This window comes from Schistocerca cancellata, chromosome 6 (assembly GCF_023864275.1).
Source record: "Schistocerca cancellata isolate TAMUIC-IGC-003103 chromosome 6, iqSchCanc2.1, whole genome shotgun sequence".
Lineage (NCBI taxonomy): Eukaryota > Metazoa > Arthropoda > Insecta > Orthoptera > Acrididae > Schistocerca > Schistocerca cancellata.
Window position 1 is genome coordinate 145,827,372 of NC_064631.1, and position 26,067 is coordinate 145,853,438.

The following is a 26,067-nucleotide window of genomic DNA, read 5'->3' on the forward strand; positions in this document are numbered from 1 at the left end:
CACCAGACAGAAACTTAAACCGTGAAAACTCGGGTCAAATTATTTTTCCTAACACACACAGTCTGTGGACGATAAGTTGGCCGATGACCACGATGTTCCGGGAGGAGCGGGGGACATGAGTTTCAGTGCTGACAATGTCAGCGGGCGCGCGCCTCCTACAGATCAGCAGACATAAATTACACGTGGGAGTAACAAGGATTTGCGAAAGCTCGTTATAGAGAATTTCGTGTCAGACTTAGTACTAATCTGGAGTAAGGACTATAAACGTAAAAGACATCAATTTTATACGTGTCAATGAGTATAAGGTAAATGACATTTAAGATATTCAGTTGTCTGGCGGCCTGGGCGGCGTCGCGGTGTATGTGATCGCCCATTCTTGGCGGCTTCTCATTGTATCAACAGGGAAGTATGGAAAATACAGGGTGTTCCAAAATTGTCTGTATAACTTTTATCACATATATATACCAGAAATGTGGATAGGTAGAAAAGCGCAGTTTGAGGCATAATGCCGGCCGGTGGGGCCGAGCGGTTCTAGGCGCTTCAGTCTGGAACCGCGTGACCGCTACGGTCGCAGGTTCGAATCCTGCCTCGGGCATGGATGTGTGTGATGTACTTAGGTTAGTTAGATTTAAGTAGTTCTAGGGGACTGATGACCTCAGATGTTAAGTCCCATATTGCTCAGAGACATTTGAACCAATTGAGGCATAATGTTCATAAACACCTAAGGTTCTAGTGGCTGCTTAACAGAGATAATTGTGTTAAGGTGATCATATTTTCTACTGCCAAACCCCAAACACATTAAAAAATTTTGATATTGCAAATAGAAATCTTAATTAAATATAATAAATGCAGCAAACTTTTACCTTAATTTGTTACAAGAAGTACTTTAATTTAGATTTTATTAGTACATAAGATGAAGGAGTGTGAACAGACATACAGTATTCATCAGTAGTGTAAATTATCTTCAGCATGTCTTTATTCTTCAACAGCATAATTAAAACATTCAGTTCAAGGTTGTTCATAATTCACTCTAGTCACTAACATTGCTTTCGTAGTTTCTACAACAATCTGTGGTTTGTCGCTGTTCCATACATCACTCATTTGGGAAAAAACCCTTTCAGTAACAGCATACGGATACAGATTAAATGAATATATAATTCGGGATAAATCGTGTCACAATTGTTAAATTCGGGTCAAATAGGTGTCCCGAATTACTTTTCAAACAATTCAGGACACAGCTAGAAATATCGTGAATGTCACGAGAAAATGAGGGTCGGGGGTTCGATGGTCACCTTAAACGTGTGCGCCGTCTGTAGCACAGAGGTTATCTAAACGGTATTACATTTCCAGGAATTTTTAACATGTTGCAGCCATGTCAGCAACTGTGATAAATTAATATGTCAAAAATCCGCCTCAGTTGCTAAATGTTACTGGTCTTTACCCAGGTTTCAGCTAGAGTAATCTAGCCTTCTTCAGGTCGTTGGATGTCCTTCTCCAACAGAAAGAAACTGGAATTATACCTCTTTTTGATCCGATGTGTAGTTTTCGACATATTTCAATGTCTTGCGTTAAAATGAACACCGTGTGTAATTGTTGCATGATTGAAATGGTACATTTCGATTTACAGATAATTACTTTTAGGCAAGTTGTAGCTTTTATGCAATTGTCATTTCGTTTGCTTCACACCAGTTCCTTGTCCGCACCACATGTTCTGACACTGACTAACCAGTACGTTCGTTATGAGTATACAAATCCGATTTCGATAATCCTTTCTTGTTGCCATACTGCATCACCCACTATCCGCTCATCGCTGGGAATAACCCTTTTCTGTTCACTGTGACTTCATACGTATTATCATTGCAGCTAATGTGCCGTTTGCGAGCCGAAAGATAACATTACCCGGTGGCCGAACACCCTGCGTCATTCAAATTTACTCAGACGCTCTATTGCTTTCACGACGCATACGTATATTTCTTCCAAGCTTCCATTTCCTTTGATTGAACTTCACTGTAGGTGTGGTTTAAAAGAAATGCATTTTGACCACCCACACAAGAGAGCGCTCAGCCATGCTTAAGTGTACACCATCTGTATGTGAGCTTAACCACTTACTGCTGTTACACTGCTATACACATACCATCCGAAATGGACTCATTCGGTTCATTCCTTCTGAGCGTTGACATTTTCACAAGTATTTGTTAATGTAGGACGCAAATGGCAGTAGCCAGATTATAGTTGTATTGTTAAGTATACAGGGTGATTCAGAAAAAACGTTTACAAGTGATAAGGCACATTGGGCACACAACTGCGGTCTGTAATCATATAGGAAGCGGGGCTCGCAAACGGCACGAGAGGGCGCTACCGTTACATGTGGACTGGCATCGTCGAAAACTGTTTAATTGGGACGTGCATTCCTCCAGATCGACTTGATTGTCACACGTATCTAGAATTCCCTCGAGAGGTTATGCCATACATGGTAATTGATGTTCTCCGGCCTATTCGTCGCCGCATTCGATTCCAGCATGGTGGAGCCCCTGCGAATCTCAGTAGGCAAGTGAGGGCACATCCGTAGGCGACCTTTCCCAGCCACTGGATAGGTCGCGGTGGGCCACTCACATGGCCACCACGATCGCCCTGTCTGGCCCCAATCGATATTTTCCGGGGAGGGGGGGGGTATCTGAAGAACCATGTGTATGAATCATCCTCGTAGCACCTAGTGGACAGGATAGTTGTGGCAGCAGGATGTCTTCGAGATAAACGAGGTGTCTTTGAGAGTGTGCGCCGTTCAATGCAGCATCGATGTCAGGCGTGTCTCGATGCATCTTAACCAACTTTGAGTATCTCCTGTAGTGGGCATCCAGTTGTAGCACACTGACTAAACAAATGCAACGCAATTTAGTAGCCGCGGATGGTCTTTGCGACAGCCGGTTCCTGTGTGATTACTGATCCTTGTTGTATGCCTGATATACCATGTCGGATTGTAAACATTTTTTTTAACCGTCCTGTATATCGGAAAAAAATTGTATGAGAACCTTTACAATCAACGGTCTCTACTTCCTTGCAGACAATGCAGGACTGTGGACGCGAATTGGTGAAGGTGTTGGAGGAGCCAGCGAAGAAGGGCCAGATCCTGGAGATGCGGGAGATAGCCGCCAGATTCACCACCGACATCATCGCCTCCGTCGGTTTCGGACTCGAGAGTAATTCTCAACGAAACCCGGACGCAGAGTTCCGCCGCTGGGGACGAAAATTATTCGAATTTTCGATTAAGACGAGGATTACCGATCTCATGTACAGGTTCATTCCAGTTGTGGCTAAAGCTCTAAGGTGAGTGGTTGAAATGTGTATTTACTCTGTAAAACGTATCACATTGTAACAATAACAGAGAAAAATCTGTCAGCCCCATGAGACTTACTAAAACAGTGTAACACACTCTTTAACTTGATAAAGACCGGGGAGGAACAGACCCCATGAATTTCTTCAAGCCGGCCACGGTGGCCGTGCGGTTCTAGGCGCTCCAGTCCGGAGCCGCGCTGCTGCTATGGTCGCAGGTTCGAATCCTGGGTGTGTGTGATGTCCTTAGGTTAGTTAGGTTTAAGTAGTTCTAAGTTCTAGGGGAGTGATGACCACAGCAGTTGAGGCCCATAGTGCTCAGAGCCATTTGAACCATTTTGAGTTTCTTCAAGCATTGAACATCTACATGAAGCCACTCATTGATAATTAGAACCAGTAGTTAACAATTGTGGGGAAGTTGACTGGTGAGTTACAGCCGCTGTTTAAAAGGAGGACAGTCATTTCCATGTGATTAGAAGTGTAACGAACTGGGGACCCTCGGGGACGAATGACTGGTGGTGACTGGCCGTGAGGTATGGGGCAAACACTGTTAAGAATTAGAAAGAACTTCATTGATCTTGGTACATGGCGTAGCTCGACAGGCTCTTCTCGCTGACACTGACTTAGGTCAGTGAACTGGTGGCGGCTTCTGACTGGTGCTGCTGTGCTGTCACATTGTGCTGCTAAGGCCGGGAGCCCCTGCAGGCCATGGGCGTTGACGTCAGTGGCACTTTGAGTTGTGCTGCGATGGCACCGCACATGGGAGGCGGCCCCTCGCTTCTGCACGCTACCACCATGGTGGTGCGTACATCACTTCCCTCGAGGTCCTGTAGGCTTGGCAGCCCCTTGCCCCACTTGCACCATTGCGACGGAACGCAGCTGTGAGCTGCCTGCTACCCTTGGACGAAGTCGGCTGGTCACTCGTGTTGTGGCACTGAACCCCACTAGGAACTCAGTGCAGGTGGCAGATTGCCAGGGCTGAGACACCAAGTCCTGTGAAGGACTTACTGCATATGGCAGGTGCAGCCCAGTCTGAAACGCATGGCTGCAGCTAGCAGAGCCCATTGTCTCGCCTGCCCGGTGTTGCTCTGCTAGCTTCCGGCGATGACGAGTGTTCCCGCCTTAAAATCCAGACATTTATATGCCTCTAGTGTCTAACATTCTGCGTGGTGTCTGTTTGTTCAGAGTCGTGTCTCCCTACCACTTTCGCGCAACGACGCTCTGAGCGTGTTTTTTAGGGAATTGACTAGTTTGAACCTGGGACCAGCTGCTGGTAAGGAGACGCCAGACCACACACGACATGTAGAGTTCAAAAGAGTTCAGTGAGACTAGCGACGATATAATCAAATACTTAATGATTTCAGCGTCAGTTCCACTGCACTCCCTGTAAAAGAATCTTAATACTAACTAAATTTAGTGGAGGGGGTTCAAGGCTTTCCTATTTTTAGTTAGCTGGTAAAATAACGTCGAAAAAGCAGTTATGTTTACCATTGGAATTTTTATTCTACTCACAAAACATTGTTTATAAATTGCACTATTGATAAAAGAAAATATTTTAATACAGGATGATAACAGCCAATTGCGTTCAACAAAAATGTGAACGAATATTCCCTGAATGGGTTTCCAAGTTCTATAATAGGTCGAAGGATGACCTATGCCATATCACATCTATAATCTAGGTTGAAATTAAGTTTCATAAAAGAGAAAACTATCAAAAATGGTCTACAGTGAACCTCAATTATCTTTAATTACTTATTTAACTTGTCATAAATTACAGTGGCTGATGTGGCTTCTCAATAATTATATAACAGAAAAATCATAGCAGCTCCACAAACCTCGCCGTCTCGGTAGCAGCTCTCACAAACTTCTCGTTACTACAATTTACCGAAGTTGGTTTAAGAAAAGGTATCTGGCTGCGTTTTCAATTGACCAATCAGCGTCTGAATGTTAACCTTAAGCTCCGCCTACAAAAATTCTGTCTTTCGAACGAGAAACGTTATACTTTTCGTGGTGGGGCAATGTTTTTTAATGTTTGCTACGTAACAGAGACGCATATAGTCTCACGCTAAAACTTGCAGCTGGCGTGGCCATTTTAGTGTTATCGTAAGGTCTATTCTTCTGGAGGGCTCTATCTTTTAACATGGGCTGGGGTGTGGACCTCCCGGAGATCGGCCGGCGATGTGGGTGTCCTCCCTTATCGTAGGGCCTTCTAGCACACACGGCTCTGCTCTCGGCTTCTGTTCTCGTTTCTCCCTTCGGAACTGCGTCTGTTTCACGGTGGGAAGGTATGACATGCATTTAGGCGTTCTTCTGTTAGTCTGTGGTACTCCATTTGCTCACTCGTTGATCGTATTACTTTGGTTAATTTAATGTCAGGATTTATTCAGAGCTATGTGACATACTGCCGGATTTGCTATCATGTCAGGGTTTTCATGGAAGGTGTTGGGTTTGCCTGACACCTTACAAGTGCCCATTTGTTTCATTAAAACCTTGCGCTTCGTTACGTTGCAAAAAAAGTGACTCTCCCTGGTGTGCTAACACCACCCCACTCGCTACATGGCTATGGCTGCGCAGCGCCGTTTATCGCTACATCCCCGCTGCACAATCCATTGGCGTGTCTGTTATTGTAACCCACGTGTCGCCACACTTTCAGCTACCGGCTCACGACTGTTAACGGTACGTTGTTTAGTGAATCGATGCTATTTTTCATCACATTTGTGAAAGACAAGTAATTTTTCGTCCAAAAACTTGGTTGAAGGACTATATAAGAAAGGGCAGTACTTGGTCACCGAGAATTATGGAATACACGAAATGGTTCATGCACACCGTAACCTCAATAAGTGGATCCAAACGATGGTATGAGAAACATCCCCCAAACATCAGACAACTTCCTCTGGCCTAAAAGTCACTCTCCACTTACTGCGGGTTAAACGCCTCATTGGGCAGTCAGTGCTCTTGACTTCTTGCATCATTTACAAGAAGAAAAATGGTGACTTTTCCGGCCACCCTACACACCTTTGGTGAGCTACTGACCATTTTCTGTGTTTTTTGGCCCATTGACGAAATACAGCTTTCTGTTCCCCTGTGAGGACACTCCTCTTGTGAGGAGACCCTACTCTAAACGTACGCTGCTTGCTTCTCTCTCACACTGGTTGATATGATACTGCACTCACTCTTAGCAGGAAACAACGTCGGGTTTGAAACCCATAGTCATTCCCAAGGCGTGACAATCCTCTCCAGTCCCTGTCGGTTTGTATCTTTTTATGACCACTGTTCTCATGCCTTGTTACATGGCTGCGAGTGATAGACAATTCCTTATAGACACACTCGACTGTAAGCATTGATACACCATCAGATCGAGCAACTTCACTAACCATATTGTCCCGGACGTGTTAAAGCATGATAATTCCTTTATCCTGTGAAACGTATCACATTATAACGATACCAGGGGAAAATCTGTCAGCCCCATGAGACTTCCTAAAATAGTGTAACAAAGTCTCTAACTTGATAAAGACCGGGGAGGAAGAGAATCCATGAGTTTCTTCAGGCATTGCACATCCACCTGAAGCCACCCAATGACTGGGTGTTGTGTTGCCTCTATCATCATCATCTCGTCCCCATCGACATGCAAGACGCCGAAATGGCGACAGGCGACGGGAGGCCCTAGCGACACGACATTTGCATTTGTACAATCCAGTTCAGGCAGTATGGTGTCATAAACATAGGTTTTGACTTGTTCATTAGTCTATTAGTTGAATAGTCCAAAGCTAATAAAACCGACATAACTACAGTCTCAGTTTTCAGCCATAAAGATTTTATGTGCTTAACATCAAGTAGTCCTTATCATAAGGTTTGAGTCCTGATGTTTAAGCGTACTTGAAGCTCTAGTCATTAAATTTACCAGATACCAACGCGAAAGAACTTACCCCGCTTCCAACAGCCGTGTACCGCAAGTCTATAGAGGAACGGAAGGTTTCAAATGATTGGAAAAGAGCACAGGTAGTCCCAGTTTTGAAGAAAGGCCGTCGAGCAGATGCGCAAAACTATAGGCCTAGATCTCTGACATCGATCTGTTATAGAATTTTAGAACACGTTTTTTGCTCGCGTATCATGTCATTCCTGGAAACCCTGAATCCACTCTGTAGGAATCAACATGGATTCCGGAAACAGCGCTGGTGTGAGGCCCACATCGTTTTATTTGTTCGTGAGACCCAGAAAATATTAGATACAGGCTCCCAGGTAGATGCCATTTTCCTTGAATTCCGGAAGGCTTTCGATACAGTTCCGCACTGTCGCCTGATAAACAAAGTAAGAGCCTACCGAATATCAGACCAGCTGTGTGGCTGGATTGAAGAGTTTTTAGCAAACACAACACAGCATGTTGTTCTCAATGGAGAGACGTCTACATTCGTTAAAGTAACCTCTGGCGTGCCAAGGGGAGTGTTATGGGACCATTGCTTTTCACAATATGTATAAATGACCTAGTAGATAGTGTCGGAAGTTCCATGCGGCTTTTCGCGGATGAAGCTGTAGCATACAGAGAAGTTGCAGCGTTAGAAAATTGCAGCGAAATGCAGGAAGATCTGCAGCGGATAGGCACTTGATGCAGGGAGTGGACACTGACCCTTAACATAGACAAATGTAATGTATTGCGAATACATAGAAAGATATTGTATGATTATATGATAGCGGAAAAAACACTGGTAGCAGTTACTTTTGTAAAATATCTCGGAGTATGCGTACGGAACGATTTGAAGTGGAATCATCATATAAAATTAACTGCTGATAAGGCGGGTGCCAGGTTGAGATTCATTGGGAGAGTCCTTAGAAAATGTAGTCCATTAACAAAGGAGGTGGCTTACAAAACACTCGTTCGACCTATACTTGAGTATTGCACATCAGTGTGGGATCCGTACCAGGTCGGGTTGGCAGAGGAGATAGAGAAGATCCAAAGAAGAGCGGCGCGTTTCGTCTCACGCTTATTTGATAAGCGCGATAGCGTTACGGAGATGTTTAGCTAACTCAAGTGGCAGACTCTGCAAGAGAGGCGCTCTGCGTCGAGGTGTAGCTTGCTGTCTAGGTTTCGGGAGGGTGTGTTTCTGGATGAGGTATCGAATATACTGCTTCCCCCTACTTATACCCCCCGAGAAGATCAGGAGTGTAAAATTAGAGAGATTCGAGCGCGCACGGAGGCTTTCCGGCAGTCGTTCTTCCCGCGATCCATACGCGTCTGGAACAGGAAAGGGAGGTAATGACAGTGGCATGTAAAGTGCCCTCCGCCACACACCGTTGGGTGGCTTGCGGAGTATAAATGTACATGTAGGTGTAGATGTCATTCAGTCACGTCTCCACGTCACTCCATGTTATTGTGGTCTTATTCCGTACAATTGAATAAGACCTACGCGTATTTCACTGTGAAGAAGCCCGAATGCAGAGAGACTGTTTCGTTAATTTTCGAATCCCTTTATTACGGCTCTCCGACGTGATTCATAACAAGCCGCGACAGCGCAGTTGCCTGGCCGCTTTTGTGTGCGTGATATCCAGCAATGTTGGTAGAATGCAGCGTGGCCGAGCGGTGACATAGCGCCACTGCTTCTGTCAGTGGCTTCCCCAGACTCGGCAGCGGCGGCCGACGTGTGGCTGATCGTTGCAGCACTGCCTGGCTGGCTGCAACGGGTGTCGCAGCGACCGTGACTCACGGCAGAAGCGCAGTTGCATCTAACTAGGGACAACGTGCAGCATTCTGGATGGCGCCCCTAGTGTCACAGCCCCACGGTGATAGTTCTGCGATACTAACAGCACACGATTTCAGTACAAATGTAGCTAGATGTTTATATGCTCACGGCTGTACTTGATTGGGCTTTTCTATGCCTTGCGGCATGTATACTAATCACTGCTGTCGAAACTATTTCCACACCTCGCCTTGCGGAAGTAGCAGTTTTCAGTATTGTCGTGTGCAGGCTGCAAATTAGAATTCACCTACCTCAGAACGGCGTCTGCTCGATTTCCGTCCACTTTGCAACGTAGATACTTAGAAGATGATCTAAAAGCAGCGTTGATAAAAAACACCATCTAATACCTACAATTACTGAGGCCGCGCAACTATAGTAATGAAATAACGTCCTGTAGAAAAACTGTCATTAAAAAATTTATCGGGCGGTAACAAAATGGATCGGCTTCTGGAAAATAATGTCCGAAATTTCCACACAAACAGGTTTATTTTGTCCATCTAGCCAAAAATGTAAATGTCTTGTGACTAGGGCATCCTGTCAGGTACACCGGTCGCAAGTCTTTCGTTTTTGACGCCACTTCGGCGACTTGCGCGTCGATGGGGGTGTAATGATGATGATTAGGATAACACGACACCCAGTCCCTGAGCGCAGAAAATCTCCGACCCAGCTGGGAATCGAACCCAGGTCCTTAGGATTGACATTCTGTCGCGCTGAGCACTTTCTTTTTTTTTTTACTCTCATTTTCTTCGTTTTTTCGTTCGTTGTATCTGCTCTGGGCGGACATCGAAAGACACCCGTTTCAGTTCGTCGTTGATCTATTACCTCAATTTTTTTTTTATTACAGAGGGCAGCTAACCCTCTGACCGAACACGCTGAGCTACCGTGCCGGCTGGCCACTCAGCTACCGGACTCAGCTACCGGAGGCGGACATCTAGCCAAAGAAACGGTACTATTCAGACCACATTTAAACTATTGGTTATTTTCTCCACATCCACAATTCGTACACTCATTTCACACGCACAGCAGCCAGAAATCTGTACAAACCCGACACGAATTACACAACGTTCTCACAGTCATTAATTTCGCTACTAACAAGAGTTATTACACTCGATCCTTCTTGTGGTTGTCTTAAAAAAGAAACTGCTCTCCAAAAAAATGCTCAGTCTTTGAATACTGCAACATTGCCACGCGGATACTACACTCCTGGAAATTGAAATAAGAACACCGTGAATTCATTGTCCCAGGAAGGGGAAACTTTATTGACACATTCCTGGGATCAGATACATCACATGATCACACTGACAGAACCACAGGCACATAGACACAGGCAACAGAGCATGCACAATGTCGGCACTAGTACAGTGTATATCCACCTTTTGCAGCAATGCAGGATGCTATTCTCCCATGGAGACGACCGTAGAGATGCTGGATGTAGTCCTGTGGAACGGCTTGCCATGCCATTTCCACCTGGCGCCTCAGTTGGACCAGCGTTCGTGCTGGACGTGCAGACCGCGTGAGACGACGCTTCATCCAGTCCCAAACATGCTCAATGGGGGACAGATCCGGAGATCTTGCTGGCCAGGGTAGTTGACTTACACCTTCTAGAGCACGTTGGGTGGCACGGGATACATGCGGACGTGCATTGTCCTGTTGGAACAGCAAGTTCCCTTGCCGGTCTAGGAATGGTAGAACGATGGGTTCGATGACGGTTTGGATGTACCGTGCACTATTCAGTGTCCCCTCGACGATCACCAGTGGTGTACGGCCAGTGTAGGAGATCGCTCCCCACACCATGATGCCGGATGTTGGCCCTGTGTGCCTCGGTCGTATGCAGTCCTGATTGTGGCGCTCACCTGCACGGCGCCAAACACGCATACGACCATCATTGGCACCAAGGCAGAAGCGACTCTCATCGCTGAAGACGACACGTCTCCATTCGTCCCTCCATTCACGCCTGTCGCGACACCACTGGAGGCGGGCTGCACGATGTTGGGGCGTCAGCGGAAGACGGCGTAACGGTGTGCGGGACCGTAGCCCAGCTTCATGGAGACGGTTGCGAATGGTCCTCGCCGATACCCCAGGAGCAACAGTGTCCCTAATTTGCTGGGAAGTGGCGGTGCGGTCCCCTACGGCACTGCGTAGGATCCTACGGTCTTGGCGTGCATCCGTGCGTCGCTGCGGTCCGGTCCCAGGTCGACGGGCACGTGCACCTTCCGCCGACCACTGGCGACAACATCGATGTACTGTGGAGACCTCACGCCCCACGTGTTGAGCAATTCGGCGGTACGTCCACCCGGCCTCCCGCATGCCCACTATACGCCCTCGCTCAAAGTCCGTCAACTGCACATACGGTTCACGTCCACGCTGTCGCGGCATGCTACCAGTGTTAAAGACTGCGATGGAGCTCCGTATGCCACGGCAAACTGGCTGACACTGACGGCGGCGGTGCACAAATGCTGCGCAGCTAGCGCCATTCGACGGCCAACACCGCGGTTCCTGGTGTGTCCGCTGTGCCGTGCGTGTGATCATTGCTTGTACAGCCCTCTCGCAGTGTCCGGAGCAAGTATGGTGGGTCTGACACACCGGTGTCAATGTGTTTTTTTTTTCATTTCCAGGAGTGTATGAAGGCCAAATTTCACACGCGAATATCTGTCCAACTAAACAGTTCTAGAACTTCCAAACATCATAAAACTGTCCGTAACTACATCAGCATTAGTCTCGCCACGTATGAAACGCGTGGAACTCAATATTGCTTCATTTTACACATTATGGAAAACGGGCACTAGTAACATGACCGTCCGCGATCAAAGCTAGCGGGCGGCTCCCCTCTTATGACCGCTCTCCCAGTATAACTATCAGGTAACGAGTGGGAACTATCTCAGTTCTGATTGGCTAACCGTACTCCCAGCCAAACAGAATGCTCGCTCATGGTCATATTCGCGCCAAAACTGGCCTGCACCAATCCTCCTTACATACAGACGCATCTCCGTCATTCTGATGTACAAATATTAAAGTAATGTTTAATAAACGAAAACGAAAAGGCAATAAATCTGGAAATATCCTTTAGATGCATATAATACTCCAGCTGACTTTCGGGCTGCTCTGTTCCAATAACAATCACACCTAGACATACGTCATCAGCAAAGTGGGTAAATTCCCTATGAACGTTTTCCCACGACAGGCTTGCGTAACTCTTGCAGGTTACTTAAGACGGTATATAATGCAACATTAAAATTTTACGAATGTCCCATGTACACACTCTCATTCACTCACATATACTCCCACAACAATCTTAGACATCAATAATAATTTTGTCTGATTTTTATATTACAAAAACGAAAAATAATTAAAGTTTTAATATGAAAATCTCAATTAATTAATTCTGCACACTGAGTATTCTGTTTATGTTTTTAGATAATACCAAAGGATAAACTATTATATTTCCAAACAGAATTTAGTTCCCTAAGTGTCGGTTTATTACTTTTTTAGCAGTTTTTTCTATCTCTGAAACTATGATAGCTATACAGCTAAAATTTGGATACAATCTTCTCCTGAATGTCAAAAGGTAGTGTAGCGATTCTGAAAATGATTGAATAATATTTAATATCATTTATTTAGGTTCTTATAGGTGGTGAATGTATGCGTCCAGTAAGAGACATTGGACAGCATTCCAAAGGACAGGTTGTGACAGACGTGCGGGTTTCTCCCGTTTAGGCCGGCAGATGTCATCTCCCGAAGTTACATGCAGCTAGCTATCCTAAAACAAACGTTCGCTCGGAACAAAGTTGCGACGCTACAGCCTGGCCAGCATGCCTTGGAATGTAGAACAGCTGCGTTGTGTTTTATAAGGCATAACATCCACGCTCGCCTGCAGCTGGCTGGCTCTGCTGTAATTTACTTCCTACTTTGTGCCTTTGTGACTGAATATGGTCGGTGCGCTACAGCTGCTGTGACTTACTTCAGCGGTGAAGGATCACACAAATGCCTCGTACCAGTTCTAAACTCTCTGGAATACTCGAAAAGGACCAGTGTGGTCTTTTAAGGGCTTGGCTAATATTTTACTCCTTCCCTTGGGCATTCATAGCCTGGACGAGGATCTCGTTAGTACACTCCTGGAAATTGAAATAAGAACACCGTGAATTCATTGTCCCAGGAAGGGGAAACTTTATTGACACATTCCTGGGGTCAGATACATCACATGATCACACTGACAGAACCACAGGCACATAGACACATGTAACAGAGCATGCACAATGTCGGCACTAGTACAGTGTATATCCACCCTTTGCAGCAATGCAGGCTGCTATTCTCCCATGGAGACGATCGTAGAGATGCTGGATGTAGTCCTGTGGAACGGCTTGCCATGCCATTTCCACCTGGCGCCTCAGTTGGACCAGCGTTCGTGCTGGACGTGCAGACCGCGTGAGACGACGCTTCATCCAGTCCCAAACATGCTCAATGGGGGACAGATCCGGAGATCTTGCTGGCCAGGGTAGTTGACTTACTCCTTCTAGAGCACGTTGGGTGGCACGGGATACATGCGGACGTGCATTGTCCTGTTGGAACAGCAAGTTCCCTTGCCGGTCTAGGAATGGTAGAACGATGGGTTCGATGACGGTTTGGATGTACCCTGCACTCTTCAGTGTCCCCTCGACGATCACCAGTGGTGTACGGCCAGTGTAGGAGATCGCTCCCCACACCATGATGCCGGGTGTTGGCCCTGTGTGCCTCGGTCGTATGCAGTCCTGATTGTGGCGCTCACCTGCACGGCGCCAAACACGCATACGACCATCATTGCCACCAAGGCAGAAGCGACTCTCATCGCTGAAGACGACACGTCTCCATTCGTCCCTCCATTCACGCCTGTCGCGACACCACTGGAGGCGGGCTGCACGATGTTGGGGCGTGAGCGGAAGACGGCCTAACGGTGTGCGGGACTGTAGCCCAGCTTCATGGAGACGGTTGCGAATTGTCCTCGCCGATACCCCAGGAGCAACAGTGTCCCTAATTTGCTGGGAAGTGGCGGTGCGGTCCCCTACGGCACTGCGTAGGATCCTACGGTCTTGGCGTGCATCCGTGCGTCGCTGCGGTCCGGTCCCAGGTCGACGGGCACGTGCACCTTCCGCCGACCACTGGCGACAACATCGATGCACTGTGGAGACCTCACGCCCCACGTGTTGAGCAATTCGGCGGTACGTCCACCCGACCTCCCGCATGCCCACTATACGCCCTCGCTCAAAGTCCGTCAACTGCACATACGGTTCACGTCCACGCTGTCGCGGCATGCTACCAGTGTTAAAGACTGCGATGGAGCTCCGTATGCCACGGCAAACTGGCTGACACTGACGGCGGTGGTGCACAAATGCTGCGCAGCTAGCGGTATTCGACGGACAACACCGCGGTTCCTGGTGTGTCCGCTGTGCCGTGCGTGTGATCATTGCTTGTACAGCCCTCTCGCAGTGTCCGGAGCAAGTATGGTGGGTCTGACACACCGGTGTCAATGTGTTCTTTTTTCCATTTCCAGGAGTGTATTTTGTCCGGTTATCTTAATTGGTAATCGAAACTTCTGTCTCACGATGTGTTTATGCCATCTCTGCGTTGTACTACTAGTTTCACAGGAATCAATGCCTCACTCGATAATGTCGAAGACTGATATAGATTGGTCGCAGATATTGCTGCTTTCATAGAGAAGTTGTCTCATGAAAAAATATGTTGCGACTGCTGAGGAGGCCTATAAAAAACCAGTCAACAACGTCCTGGCTATCCAATCGCAATAAATGTGATCATACTCAACGTCACTTGAATATGACAGGCCGGCCGGTGTGGCCGAGCGGTTCTAGGCGCTTCAGTCTGAAACCACGCGACCGCTACGGTCGCAGGTTCGAATCCTGCCTCGGGCATGGATGTGTGCGATGTCCTTAGGTTAGTTAGATTTAAGTAGTTCTAAGTTCTAGGGGACTTATGACCTCAGTGCTCAGAGCCATTTGAACCATTTGAATATGACAGTTCAGCTTTCTGAGTGTTTCTTAAGTGGAAAATCAGAACGTTCGCTCTCCTCAACCAGCTAATACTGGACTGTAGTTCCAGGTGATAACACCATCACCAACCCAGCAACATTCTGCTCCCGAGGATGAACGCAAATCCAAAGAGCTTTCGGAGGAGAATGAGTAGGACAGTGTAAAAAACTTTCGTGCAATCCAGCTAAAAGTTGTAAACCCACAAGAGATTCTACAAAAGGAGCTATCCGTCCCGCGAGTCCTGTTGTCGAAGACCCGGAAGGCCTGTCGTCACACCTACTCAAGCAATACGCCTTTTGCAATATTCTTTTCACTCAGCGTTTCCAACCGCCGAGCTCCACCACCTGAACTCATCGTCTGCCGAACCACTCATAATATCCCAATCTGGCCATCAAGAGCTACATTTACTGTGTTTTCCCTAAATTTCCCCAAAACCAAACCCATAATGATTTTCCTCCATACCTCTCAATTTTGTTTTCTGTAATTAAATCCACGTCGATAGATCATAAAAGCCTAACTAATTTCCTTTTACTTGCACACAAACACTTTATTGGTAGCTCACTGTGGACTTCTTAAGGAGCACTTCTTCATAATCCAAAGTACAGCTGTTTCTGAAATTAAAAGGGCTTTCTGAACAGCTGTTATTTTTATCCGTCGCTGACGTTTAGAACCCGTTACTGTTTATTCGATATAAGTGCAGAATACTAGAACCAGTCACTTTTTCTGAAATACTTGCTGATTTCACAAACCTGTCTTCGAACCTTTCCAGGCTCATCTTTAGATGGTGCACAGGGGGTTGCATCACAATTTCATAGCGTAACGCTGGGTGCTGTTGTCTGTGCCACAAGCATGTTCTACCTTCTTACGCTGTGAAACGATCATGTAATATATTGTGCACCATCTGAAGATGAGCCTGGAAAGGTTCGGAAACCGGCTTATGGAATAAAAAAGTATTTAGAGAAAACATTTGGTTGCAGTTTTCTGTATTTAAATTGGCTGTGTTTGTATGTTGAGACTAAAAAGTGGCTTCCCCTACTCGTTCTAATGCCGATAGGAATTTCTAGTACATAGATCAGCTCAATATCTAATCTTAATTCGTTCGGTATGGTACACACTGGCTTCCGTCTCAAAAAAATGATGGCTGAAAAGAAAAGTTCATTTAAGACGTTTGCGCCCCGGAAGATACGAGGCGTGTTTTTTAAGTAAGGTCCGTTTGAACATAAGTACACAATGAAAGGTTATTTCAAAAAAGTAAATATATTTTCAGAAAGTACATACGTCACTATATTTTTCGACATAGTTGCCACGTTTGTTCAAACACGTATCATACCTCTCAACCAATTTTAATGTACTCTGTTCATAAAACCTTGCCCCCTGCTCCGATAACCAAGACTTCGCAGCCGTTTCCACGTCGTCGTCATCATTGTAACTGTTACCAGTGGAGTGTTGTTTGAGGTGAGGAACATATGGTAATCGCTCGGCGCAAGATCAGGACTGTAGGGTGGGTGGTCTAAAACTTCTCAGCCAAAACTGTCCAATAAATTGCATGTCTGACCAGCAGTGTGAGGTCTTGTGTCGTCATGGAGAAGGACAATTCCCTTTGTCAGCATGCCATGTTTTTTTCTTTTGAGTCTCTCTGCGTAGCTTTCTCAGGGTTTGACAGTATGCTTCTGCATTGATACTGGTTCCTCGTTGCATGAAGTCGGCCAACAAAACGCCATGCATATCCCAAAACACCGACGCCATGATTTTGCGCTGGGACAGAGTCTCTTTGGCCTTCACCTTTACAAGCCAGTGTGCTTGTCTCCATTCCCTGCTCTGTTGCTTCGATTCGGGCGTGATACGCGAAACCCGTGTATCGTCTCCAGTTACGATCTGTCTCAAGAAGCCGTCACCCTCTTAGTGATAAAGAGTCAAGAACTACATCGCACACTCAAATCTTTGGCTTTTGTGGTCCTCTGTTAGAAGTTTCGGGACCCAATTGGAGCACAGCTTTCTAAACTTTAGGTATTCAGAAACAATGCCGTAAAGCACGAATCTCGACTCGTCAGGAAATTCGTTTGAGAGACCTGTTATTGTGAAGCGCCTGTTCTCACGAACCCTCACTTCAACTGAAGCCGCCAAATCGTCTGTAATCAAAGAAGGGCGACCGGAGCGGTATCATGGACGTTGTCACGACCATCTTTGAATTCTCATACCCACTTACGCACTTTGCTTTCACTCATAACAGTATCATCGTACACTTCGCTAACCTGTCGATGAATTTCTGCAGCAGACAGGTTCCTTGCTGACAAAAACCGTATCACTGGGCGAATCTCACAGCTACAAAGCTGAAACTCAGCACAGTTGTTCCTGAGGTATGCCGGTACACGACGCACGCGCTCTTTGCCGTATGCGCGCGAACTACTAGTGTCTACAGAAAAAAACGGACCTTACTTAAAAAACACGCCTCGTACACTGCCTAGCAAAAAACGTGAAGACCCGGAAGAGCAGGAGGAAACGAAAGGTATATGATGTTTTTTCAGTGATTACAACACAGAGTCAAATTTATGAACTTAGCAGCAGGCGCCCGCTTATCATCATGGCGTTGTACCTCTCCTGGCCTATATGTATGCGCTGATTCTATTGGGAAGGAAGTCATGAAGCCGTTGTATCCTCTCCTGGGACAAACTGGCCCTCAACTTTTGTAACTGGTCCTCGACATCCCGGATACTGGCAGAATTGATGTCTGAGCTGGCCCCACACGTGATCTACTGGGGACAGATCTGGAGATCTTGCTGGTCATGGGAGTGCCTCAGCATCACTCATACAGTTCGTAGAGACACGTACCATGTTTGGATGAGCATTGTCCTGTTATAAAATGACACCACGGTACTGTCACAGGAGAGATAGCACAAGAAGTTTCAGGACGTCCTCGACGTAACGTTACACCATCTCAGTTATCACCAGTCGTGACCTCAAATATGCCAAATGGCTTCCCACTCTATGACGCCAGGATAATACCGCGCCGGCCGAAGTGGCCGAGCGGTTAAAGGCGCTACAGTCTGGAACCGCACGACCGCTACGGTCGCAGGTTCGAATCCTGCCTCGGGCATGGATGTGTGTGATGTCCTTAGGTTAGTTAGGTTTAAGTAGTTCTAAGTTCTAGGGGACTTATGACCACAGCAGTTGAGTCCCATAGTGCTCAGAGCCATTTGAACCATTTGATAATACCGCTCTGTCTCTCCAAAACATTGGAAGAATGAGACCTCTTCCTAGAACACCGCCACACTCGCCGACGATAGTCATCCAGGGTGAAACGTCCCCTTAGAACAATTTATACAAGACTGTGCTTAAACTGTCACACAATATTTTTTTTTAGCGCAACGCAATCTGACTTTCAGAAATCCCTACAAAGGAATGGCTCTGACTAACATTAACCTGTACCTTTCACAAATCACTTACCTCACCAAAAATCTTCGTTACTCGAACTACTGCAATACAGCGAGCGCCACTACTGCCAGCTAAATAAAAGATTAAAACTACGGAAGTCACTAACTACTAATAGGGATAGTTAGCAAATGAAAGATTTTAATAGAGATCAAACAATGTATTTACCTTAATAGTCATAATATATATATCAGTTCATAATATCCAGTATAACAAATTTCAAAACTCCGCCATCTCTCTCCCCACATCCACCACTGCTGGCGGCTCACCTCCAACTGCGCAACGCTACGCGCTGTTCACATCCAGCTGCCGCTGGCCAACACTACAATGGCAGACAACAATGCAAACTAGCCACAGACTGCACACAGCACAGCCAGTGATTTTCATACAGAGTGCTACGTAACGTTGCCAATAAGAAAACATAAACAGCCTACTTACAGAAATCCCTATAAAGGAATGGCCCTTACTAACATTAACTTGTACCTTTCACAAATCACTTACCTCACCAAAAATCTTCGTTACTCGAAATACTGCAATACAGCGAGCGCCACTACTGCTAGCTAAATAAAAGATTCAAACTACGGAAGTCACTAACTACTGATAGGGATAGTTAGCAAATGAAAGATTTTAATAGAGATCAAACAATGTATTTACCTTAATAGTCATAATATATATATCAGTTCATAATATCCAGTATAACAAATTTCAAAACTCCGCCATCTCTCTCCCCACATCCACCACTGCTGGCGGCTCACCTCCAACTGCGCAACGCTACGCGCTGTTCACATCCAGCTGCCGCTGCCAAACACTACAATGGCAGACAACAATGCAAACTAGCCACAGACTGCACACAGCACAGCCAGTGATTTTCATACAGAGTGCTACGTAACGTTGCCAATAAGAAAACATAAACAGCCTACTTACAGAAATCCCTATAAAGGAATGGCCCTTACTAACATTAACTTGTACCTTTCACAAATCACTTACCTCACCAAAAATCTTCGTTACTCGAACTACTGCAATACAGCGAGCGCCACTACTGCCAGCTAAATAAAAGATTCAAACTACGGAAGTCACTAACTACTGATAGGGATAGTTAGCAAATGAAAGATTTTAATAGAGAACAAACAATGTATTTACCTTAATAGTCATAATATATATATCAGTTCATAATATCCAGTATAACAAATTTCAAAACTCCGCCATCTCTCTCCCCACATCCACCACTGCTGGCGGCTCACCTCCTACTGCGCAACGCTACGCGCTGTTCACATCCAGCTGCCGCTGGCCAACACTACAATGGCAGACAACAATGCAAACTAGCCACAGACTGCACACAGCACAGCCAGTGATTTTCATACAGAGTGCTACGTAACGTTGCCAATAAGAAAACATAAACAGCCTACTTACAAGGATAGTACAGAAGTATTATTCATCGCTGAACATAATGCGATGCCGTTCACCAGCAGTACTTGCTTCCCGGCCGAGGCGCTACTCCAAACGCAGCCATTTGTGTTCTGGTCTTAAAAGGCAGCCTATGCAGAGGGTGGTAATTCAGTGTCCTGGCTGCTGCTTCTCTCACAGCAATTGTACGGAATGGCACAATATGCTACGGGGAGTCCCTTTCTTGTTTTGGGACGTCAGACGAAGAAGAGAAAGGGACTGCAAAGCGTTCGGGGCACAATCTGGCGATCTTCTCTTGTGGTGGTCAGACGCGGTCGATCGGAACACTGACAATGTGTATGTCTTCCCGCATAGTCCCATACAGTCCAACACTGGGCCACTGTCACGTCCGAATGCCCCATTATTATAGATGTTGAACGATTCGAACAGCTGGGCAAATGGAGACGGACAATGAGGCTCCTTTCAGACACTGCAGGTGTTGATAATACTGTCTAAAACGAGTACGCGACATCACCGTGTACTTGACAATGATCACTCAACATCGGATCGTGTTCACACCTTTTACACAGTATTGGAAATCAGTATAAAGGCAGGGTTCCACGAAAGTGTCTGAAGTAGGACTGTTGATCAAATATCGATATATTTTACAGGAAAAGTAGATACGTAAGTAGATGTATATGTCGACACACAAAAGGCAATATCAAATGCCGATATTTTTATTTTATATTATATATTTTTCGTTATTCGCAGTTTTGGGCAAATATTTGAAATTGTAGTGGAACAAAAGTTTACTTTCATTGTGTGAAGCAGTCTTACTACTTTTTGAGCCTTCATCACGTCCAGTCTTCCTCTGTGACTGTGTGAAGCAATTATAGGTGGCTCAAAGAAGAAGACCGATACACTGGGCCGGGGGAGTGGGTGTGTGAATAGAATAACAAGATTTCCGATCGGCGTTCTTCAAAATCAGTTGCTGAAAACGATGAACAAAAGTCTAAATGATGGCGGGCGGAGACGTGGGAGGGGAAATGCTGACGTAATCGGCGCTCCGCGCCACCAGCAGAAACTGCAACGTTTAACTCCACCACGCAACTTTGACACTACAATTGTTAGGTCGCTGGAGTTTCCAGAAATGAAAAAACAGGGAAGTTGACATGAGGTGTTCCGGACAAATCCGATGTATGGCGAAGCCGAACGACAGACCTATCTTACAGTCGCGCGGGATTAGCCGAGTGGTCTTAGGCGCTGCAGTCATGGACTGTGCGGCTAGTACCGGCGGAGGTTCGAGTCCTCCCTCGGACTTGGGTGTGTGTGTTTGTTCTTAGGATAAATTAGGTTAAGTAGTGTGTAAGCGTAGGGACTGATGACCTTAGCAGTTAAGTCCCATAAGATTTCACACACACACACACACACACACACACCTATCGGACACCTGTTAATTGCGCCACTTACATGCAGTTACCATTTTTAGCAAAGTGGTTATCGCCAAGCGTAAACGTGCATCGTTTTCCTTTCAACTCTTCTCTAAGGGGGTGAGCAGGCTGCTAGCTTGTTTACGTGCAGAATACCTAATAATAAATCAATGCTTAAATATACAGCTCTAAACTCGGCAGTATATTTACAACGTGCAGCCAATATGTTTCTAGGTCTGTACGTCGATACTATTTGTCGATGTATTGATACTTTCTTAGTTACATCGATGGTCAACAATAATACGTTTTTTAAATATCGATGTATCGGATTCCCGATACTTTTAAAATGATCAACAGTTCAACTCTGAAGCACACACTTACAGAATTTACTATGAATACATATACATATGACATAAATAATCATGACCGGGTTACATACACTCCTGGAAATTGAAATAAGAACACCGTGAATTCATTGTCCCAGGAAGGGGAAACTTTATTGACACATTCCTGGGGTCAGATACATCACATGATCACACTGACAGAACCACAGGCACATAGACACAGGCAACAGAGCATGCACAATGTCGGCACTAGTACAGTGTATATCCACCTTTCGCAGCAATGCAGGCTGCTATTCTCCCATGGAGACGATCGTAGAGATGCTGGATGTAGTCCTGTGGAACGGCTTGCCATGCCATTTCCACCTGGCGCCTCAGTTGGACCAGCGTTCGTGCTGGACGTGCAGACCGCGTGAGACGACGCTTCATCCAGTCCCAAACATGCTCAATGGGGGACAGATCCGGAGATCTTGCTGGCCAGGGTAGTTGACTTACACCTTCTAGAGCACGTTGGGTGGCACGGGATACATGCGGACGTGCATTGTCCTGTTGGAACAGCAAGTTCCCTTGCCGGTCTAGGAATGGTAGAACGATGGGTTCGATGACGGTTTGGATGTACCGTGCACTATTCAGTGTCCCCTCGACGATCACCAGTGGTGTACGGCCAGTGTAGGAGATTGCTCCCCACACCATGATGACGGGTGTTGGCCCTGTGTGCCTCGGTCGTATGCAGTCCTGATTGTGGCGCTCACCTGCACGGCGCCAAACACGCATACGACCATCATTGGCACCAAGGCAGAAGCGACTCTCATCGCTGAAGACGACACGTCTCCATTCGTCCCTCCATTCACGCCTGTCGCGACACCACTGGAGGCGGGCTGCACGATGTTGGGGCGTGAGCGGAAGACGGCCTAACGGTGTGCGGGACCGTAGCCCAGCTTCATGGAGACGGTTGCGAATGGTCCTCGCCGATACCCCAGGATCAACAGTGTCCCTAATTTGCTGGGAAGTGGCGGTGCGGTCCCCTACGGCACTGCGTAGGATCCTACGGTCTTGGCGTGCATCCGTGCGTCGCTGCGGTCCGGTCCCAGGTCGACGGGCACGTGCACCTTCCGCCGACCACTGGCGACAACATCGATGTACTGTGGAGACCTCACGCCCCACGTGTTGAGCAATTCGGCCGTACGTCCACCCGGCCTCTCGCATGCCCACTATACGCCCTCGCTCAAAGTCCGTCAACTGCACATACGGTTCACGTCCACGCTGTCGCGGCATGCTACCAGTGTTAAAGACTGCGATGGAGCTCCGTATGCCACGGCAAACTGGCTGACACTGACGGCGGCGGTGCACAAATGCTGCGCAGCTAGCGCCATTCGACGGCCAACACCGCGGTTCCTGGTGTGTCCGCTGTGCCGTGCGTGTGATCGTTGCTTGTACAGCCCTCTCGCAGTGTCCGGAGCAAGTATGGTGAGTCTGACACACCGGTGTCAATGTGTTCTTTTTTCCATTTCCAGGAGTGTAGTTTATTTCATAAAAAAAGTAAAAAAATAAGGATTTTGCATTTCCTGTGTGGAAATTGATATAAAGACATTCACCGTGCTCTTATGTTATTACATTGTTAGTACTCTGGCAACGTCCTCTCTTCTTAGCTACCTAATTATCTAAAAAATTCTCTTCGGCATTGATTTTGTAAGGGGTTGCAGTTCTTGCACTGAAATTGTCGACTACTCTTGTCGTATCGCTCTTTCAGCTTACATACAGCCTCAGATTGCCTTCCATTGCGATAAACACGCTTGCAAGTATTCTCCAAAGATTTTCCACGAGGCTCAAAATCTGGGCTATGTCCGTTCTGTCCATATCGTGCGCCCAATCTCACGTAAATTACCCATCTGACCAGTTCAACTTCTTGTTAATTTGACGGTTAGAGAGTCCCATTTCCTTGTACGTAAAGACTTTTGTTTTTTCGCCATCTGATAACTGTTTTCCGCGTAGCACAGTCATAATCGTGGTTTATGTACAGAGCATGCATAGTCACTAATGGCGTATGTTTACTATCTGCAATAAAGGCATGTACGCAGACACTAACACTGCATAGAACCAACTGCCTTTATACCTACTTCCACCCTCTACCATCTGAATCGTTGATGTCTTCTTATATATTGTCCTACTGGTGTGAAATGCGATACCATTTGACTGCATTTGTCGGTATACTGTTCCAAATACATTGTGTACAACTATTCCAATGGACAATGTTAATTTTCCAGCAAATATCCATACCTTTATACTGATTTCCACCACTGTATTCTCTACCAGGCCTGCTAACGCTAAAGATGAACAAGACTAATTCACTCGACTAGTCGTTCTACTTGTCACTGAGAATTGCAGCTCTAAATATTTATATACCCATGTGCATGTATGATGAAGTTACACACATCAAAAAAGGTTTTTCATCACTTCGATTCCGAGAGTTCCGGTACCTGTACAGAAACCTGGAATAGAGATCAACATAAACATCATTTCCGCCCTTTTTATTGCTCATCAAAACCACACATTGCATGTTGTACCATCATACAGCGAGACCTTCAGAGATGTTGGTCCTGATTGCTGTACACACCGGTACCTCTAATACTCAGTAGTATGTCCTCTTGCATTGATGCATGCCTGTATTCATTGTGGCATACTATCCACAAGTCCATCAAGGCACTGTTGGTCCAGATTCTCCCACCCCTCAACGGCGATTCGGCGTAGATCCCTCAGAGTGGTTGGTGGGTCACGTCGTCCATAAACAGATCTTTTGAATCTATACCAGGCATGTTCGATAGGGTTAATGTCTGTAGAACATGCTGGCCACTCTAGTCGAGCGATGTCGTTATCCTGAGGGAAGTCAATCACAAGGTGTGTACGATAGGGGCGCGAATTGGCGTGGATGAAGACGACTGCCTCGCCTATATGCTGCCGATATGGTTGCACTATCGGTCGGAGGATGGCATTCACGTATCGTACTACCGTAACGGCGCCTTTCATAACCACCAGCGGCGTACGTCGGCCCCACATAGTGCAACCCCAAAACAGCAGGGAACTTCTACCTTGCTGCTCTCGCTGGACAGTGTGTCTAAGGCATTGAGCCTGACCGGGTTGCCTCCAAACACGTCTCCGACGATTGTCTGGTTGAAGGCATATGCGACACTCATCGGTGACGAGAACGTGATGCCAATCCTGAGCAGTCCATACAGCATGTTGTTGGGCCCATCTGTACCTCGTTGCATGGTGTCGTGGTTGCAAAGATGGTCTTCGCCATGGACGTAGGGAGCGAAGTTGCGCATGATGCAGCCTATTGCGCACAGTTTGGTTCACTCCGAGACACGTAGACACTTCCCTTGTTTGGATAGCCGTTCCTAGCACAAAGTAACAATGCGGACGCAATCGGACCGCGTTATTGGCGGTCTAGGCATGGTTGAACTACAGACAACTCGAGCCGTGTACCTCCTTCCTCGTGGAATGACTGTAACTGGCGCTGCTCATTCGTGGTTGTTTACATCTTTGGGCGGGTTTAGTGCCATCTCTGAACAGCCAAAGGGACTGTGTCTGTGATACAATATCACAATCAAAGCCTATCTCCAGGGGTTCTGGGAACCGGGGTGATGCAAAAGTTTTTTTGATGTGTGTATGTTCACATCCAAGCATGTCTTCTGGGTCATCACTGTTTGGAATATACTATTAAAAACATTTCTACCCAAGAGAAAATTGGCTATGTGTAGTGTATTTTGGCAAACATGTGAGCATTACATCACATTTCATGTATATTTGATTAACGAATTCTGAATACTACAAAAACGATCGATGACCATTGTTATCGATTGAGCATCATCAAATAAAGTTGGGGAAAGTACCTTCCTTTGGTTGAGATGTAACCTTACTACTTACTTCATGACTTTGAATGTACATTTGTTTCCCTTATTTTCAGGTTAAAGGGAGGCGCTAGAGACGTCATAATGTACTTTCAGGATGTGGTGAAGAGTACTGTGGAGTACCGCGAACAACACAGCGTTGTCCGCAATGACTTCCTGCACCTGATGATACAGCTCAAGAACAAGGGTTTCATTGACGAACAAAGCAAAACGGGATCCCAAGAAATTGATAACTGGAGTAAGTATGAACATATAACTCAACGAACGTGTGGCCAGATAAGTTTGTCACTTCTTCAACAAGTATCTGGAATGTTATTTTATTCAGAAACAGCTGAAGACGCGAATCGCACAAATATTTTTTTTATTATTTTTACGCTCTTATACCGGAAACGATATTCATAAGATGGAGCCAATGTGAATATCCCACACATCATCATAAAGAGAAAGAACAGGATAGTGCCTAATTACGAGATTAGTAATGAATATTTTGAGCACTT

At 46.2% G+C, this 26,067-nt stretch overlaps 1 protein-coding gene across 1 annotated transcript in view; it reads left to right on the forward strand.

Annotated features, from left to right (window-relative positions):
• The window catches only part of LOC126191068 (cytochrome P450 6k1-like), a 59,041-nt gene that overhangs the window by 11,468 nt on the left and 21,506 nt on the right, over positions 1 to 26,067 (forward strand). The window contains exons 4-5 of the mRNA XM_049931787.1: positions 3,062 to 3,324; positions 25,627 to 25,808. Coding sequence (XP_049787744.1) covers positions 3,062 to 3,324; positions 25,627 to 25,808 — 445 coding nt within the window. The remainder of the gene's footprint in view (positions 1 to 3,061; positions 3,325 to 25,626; positions 25,809 to 26,067) is intronic.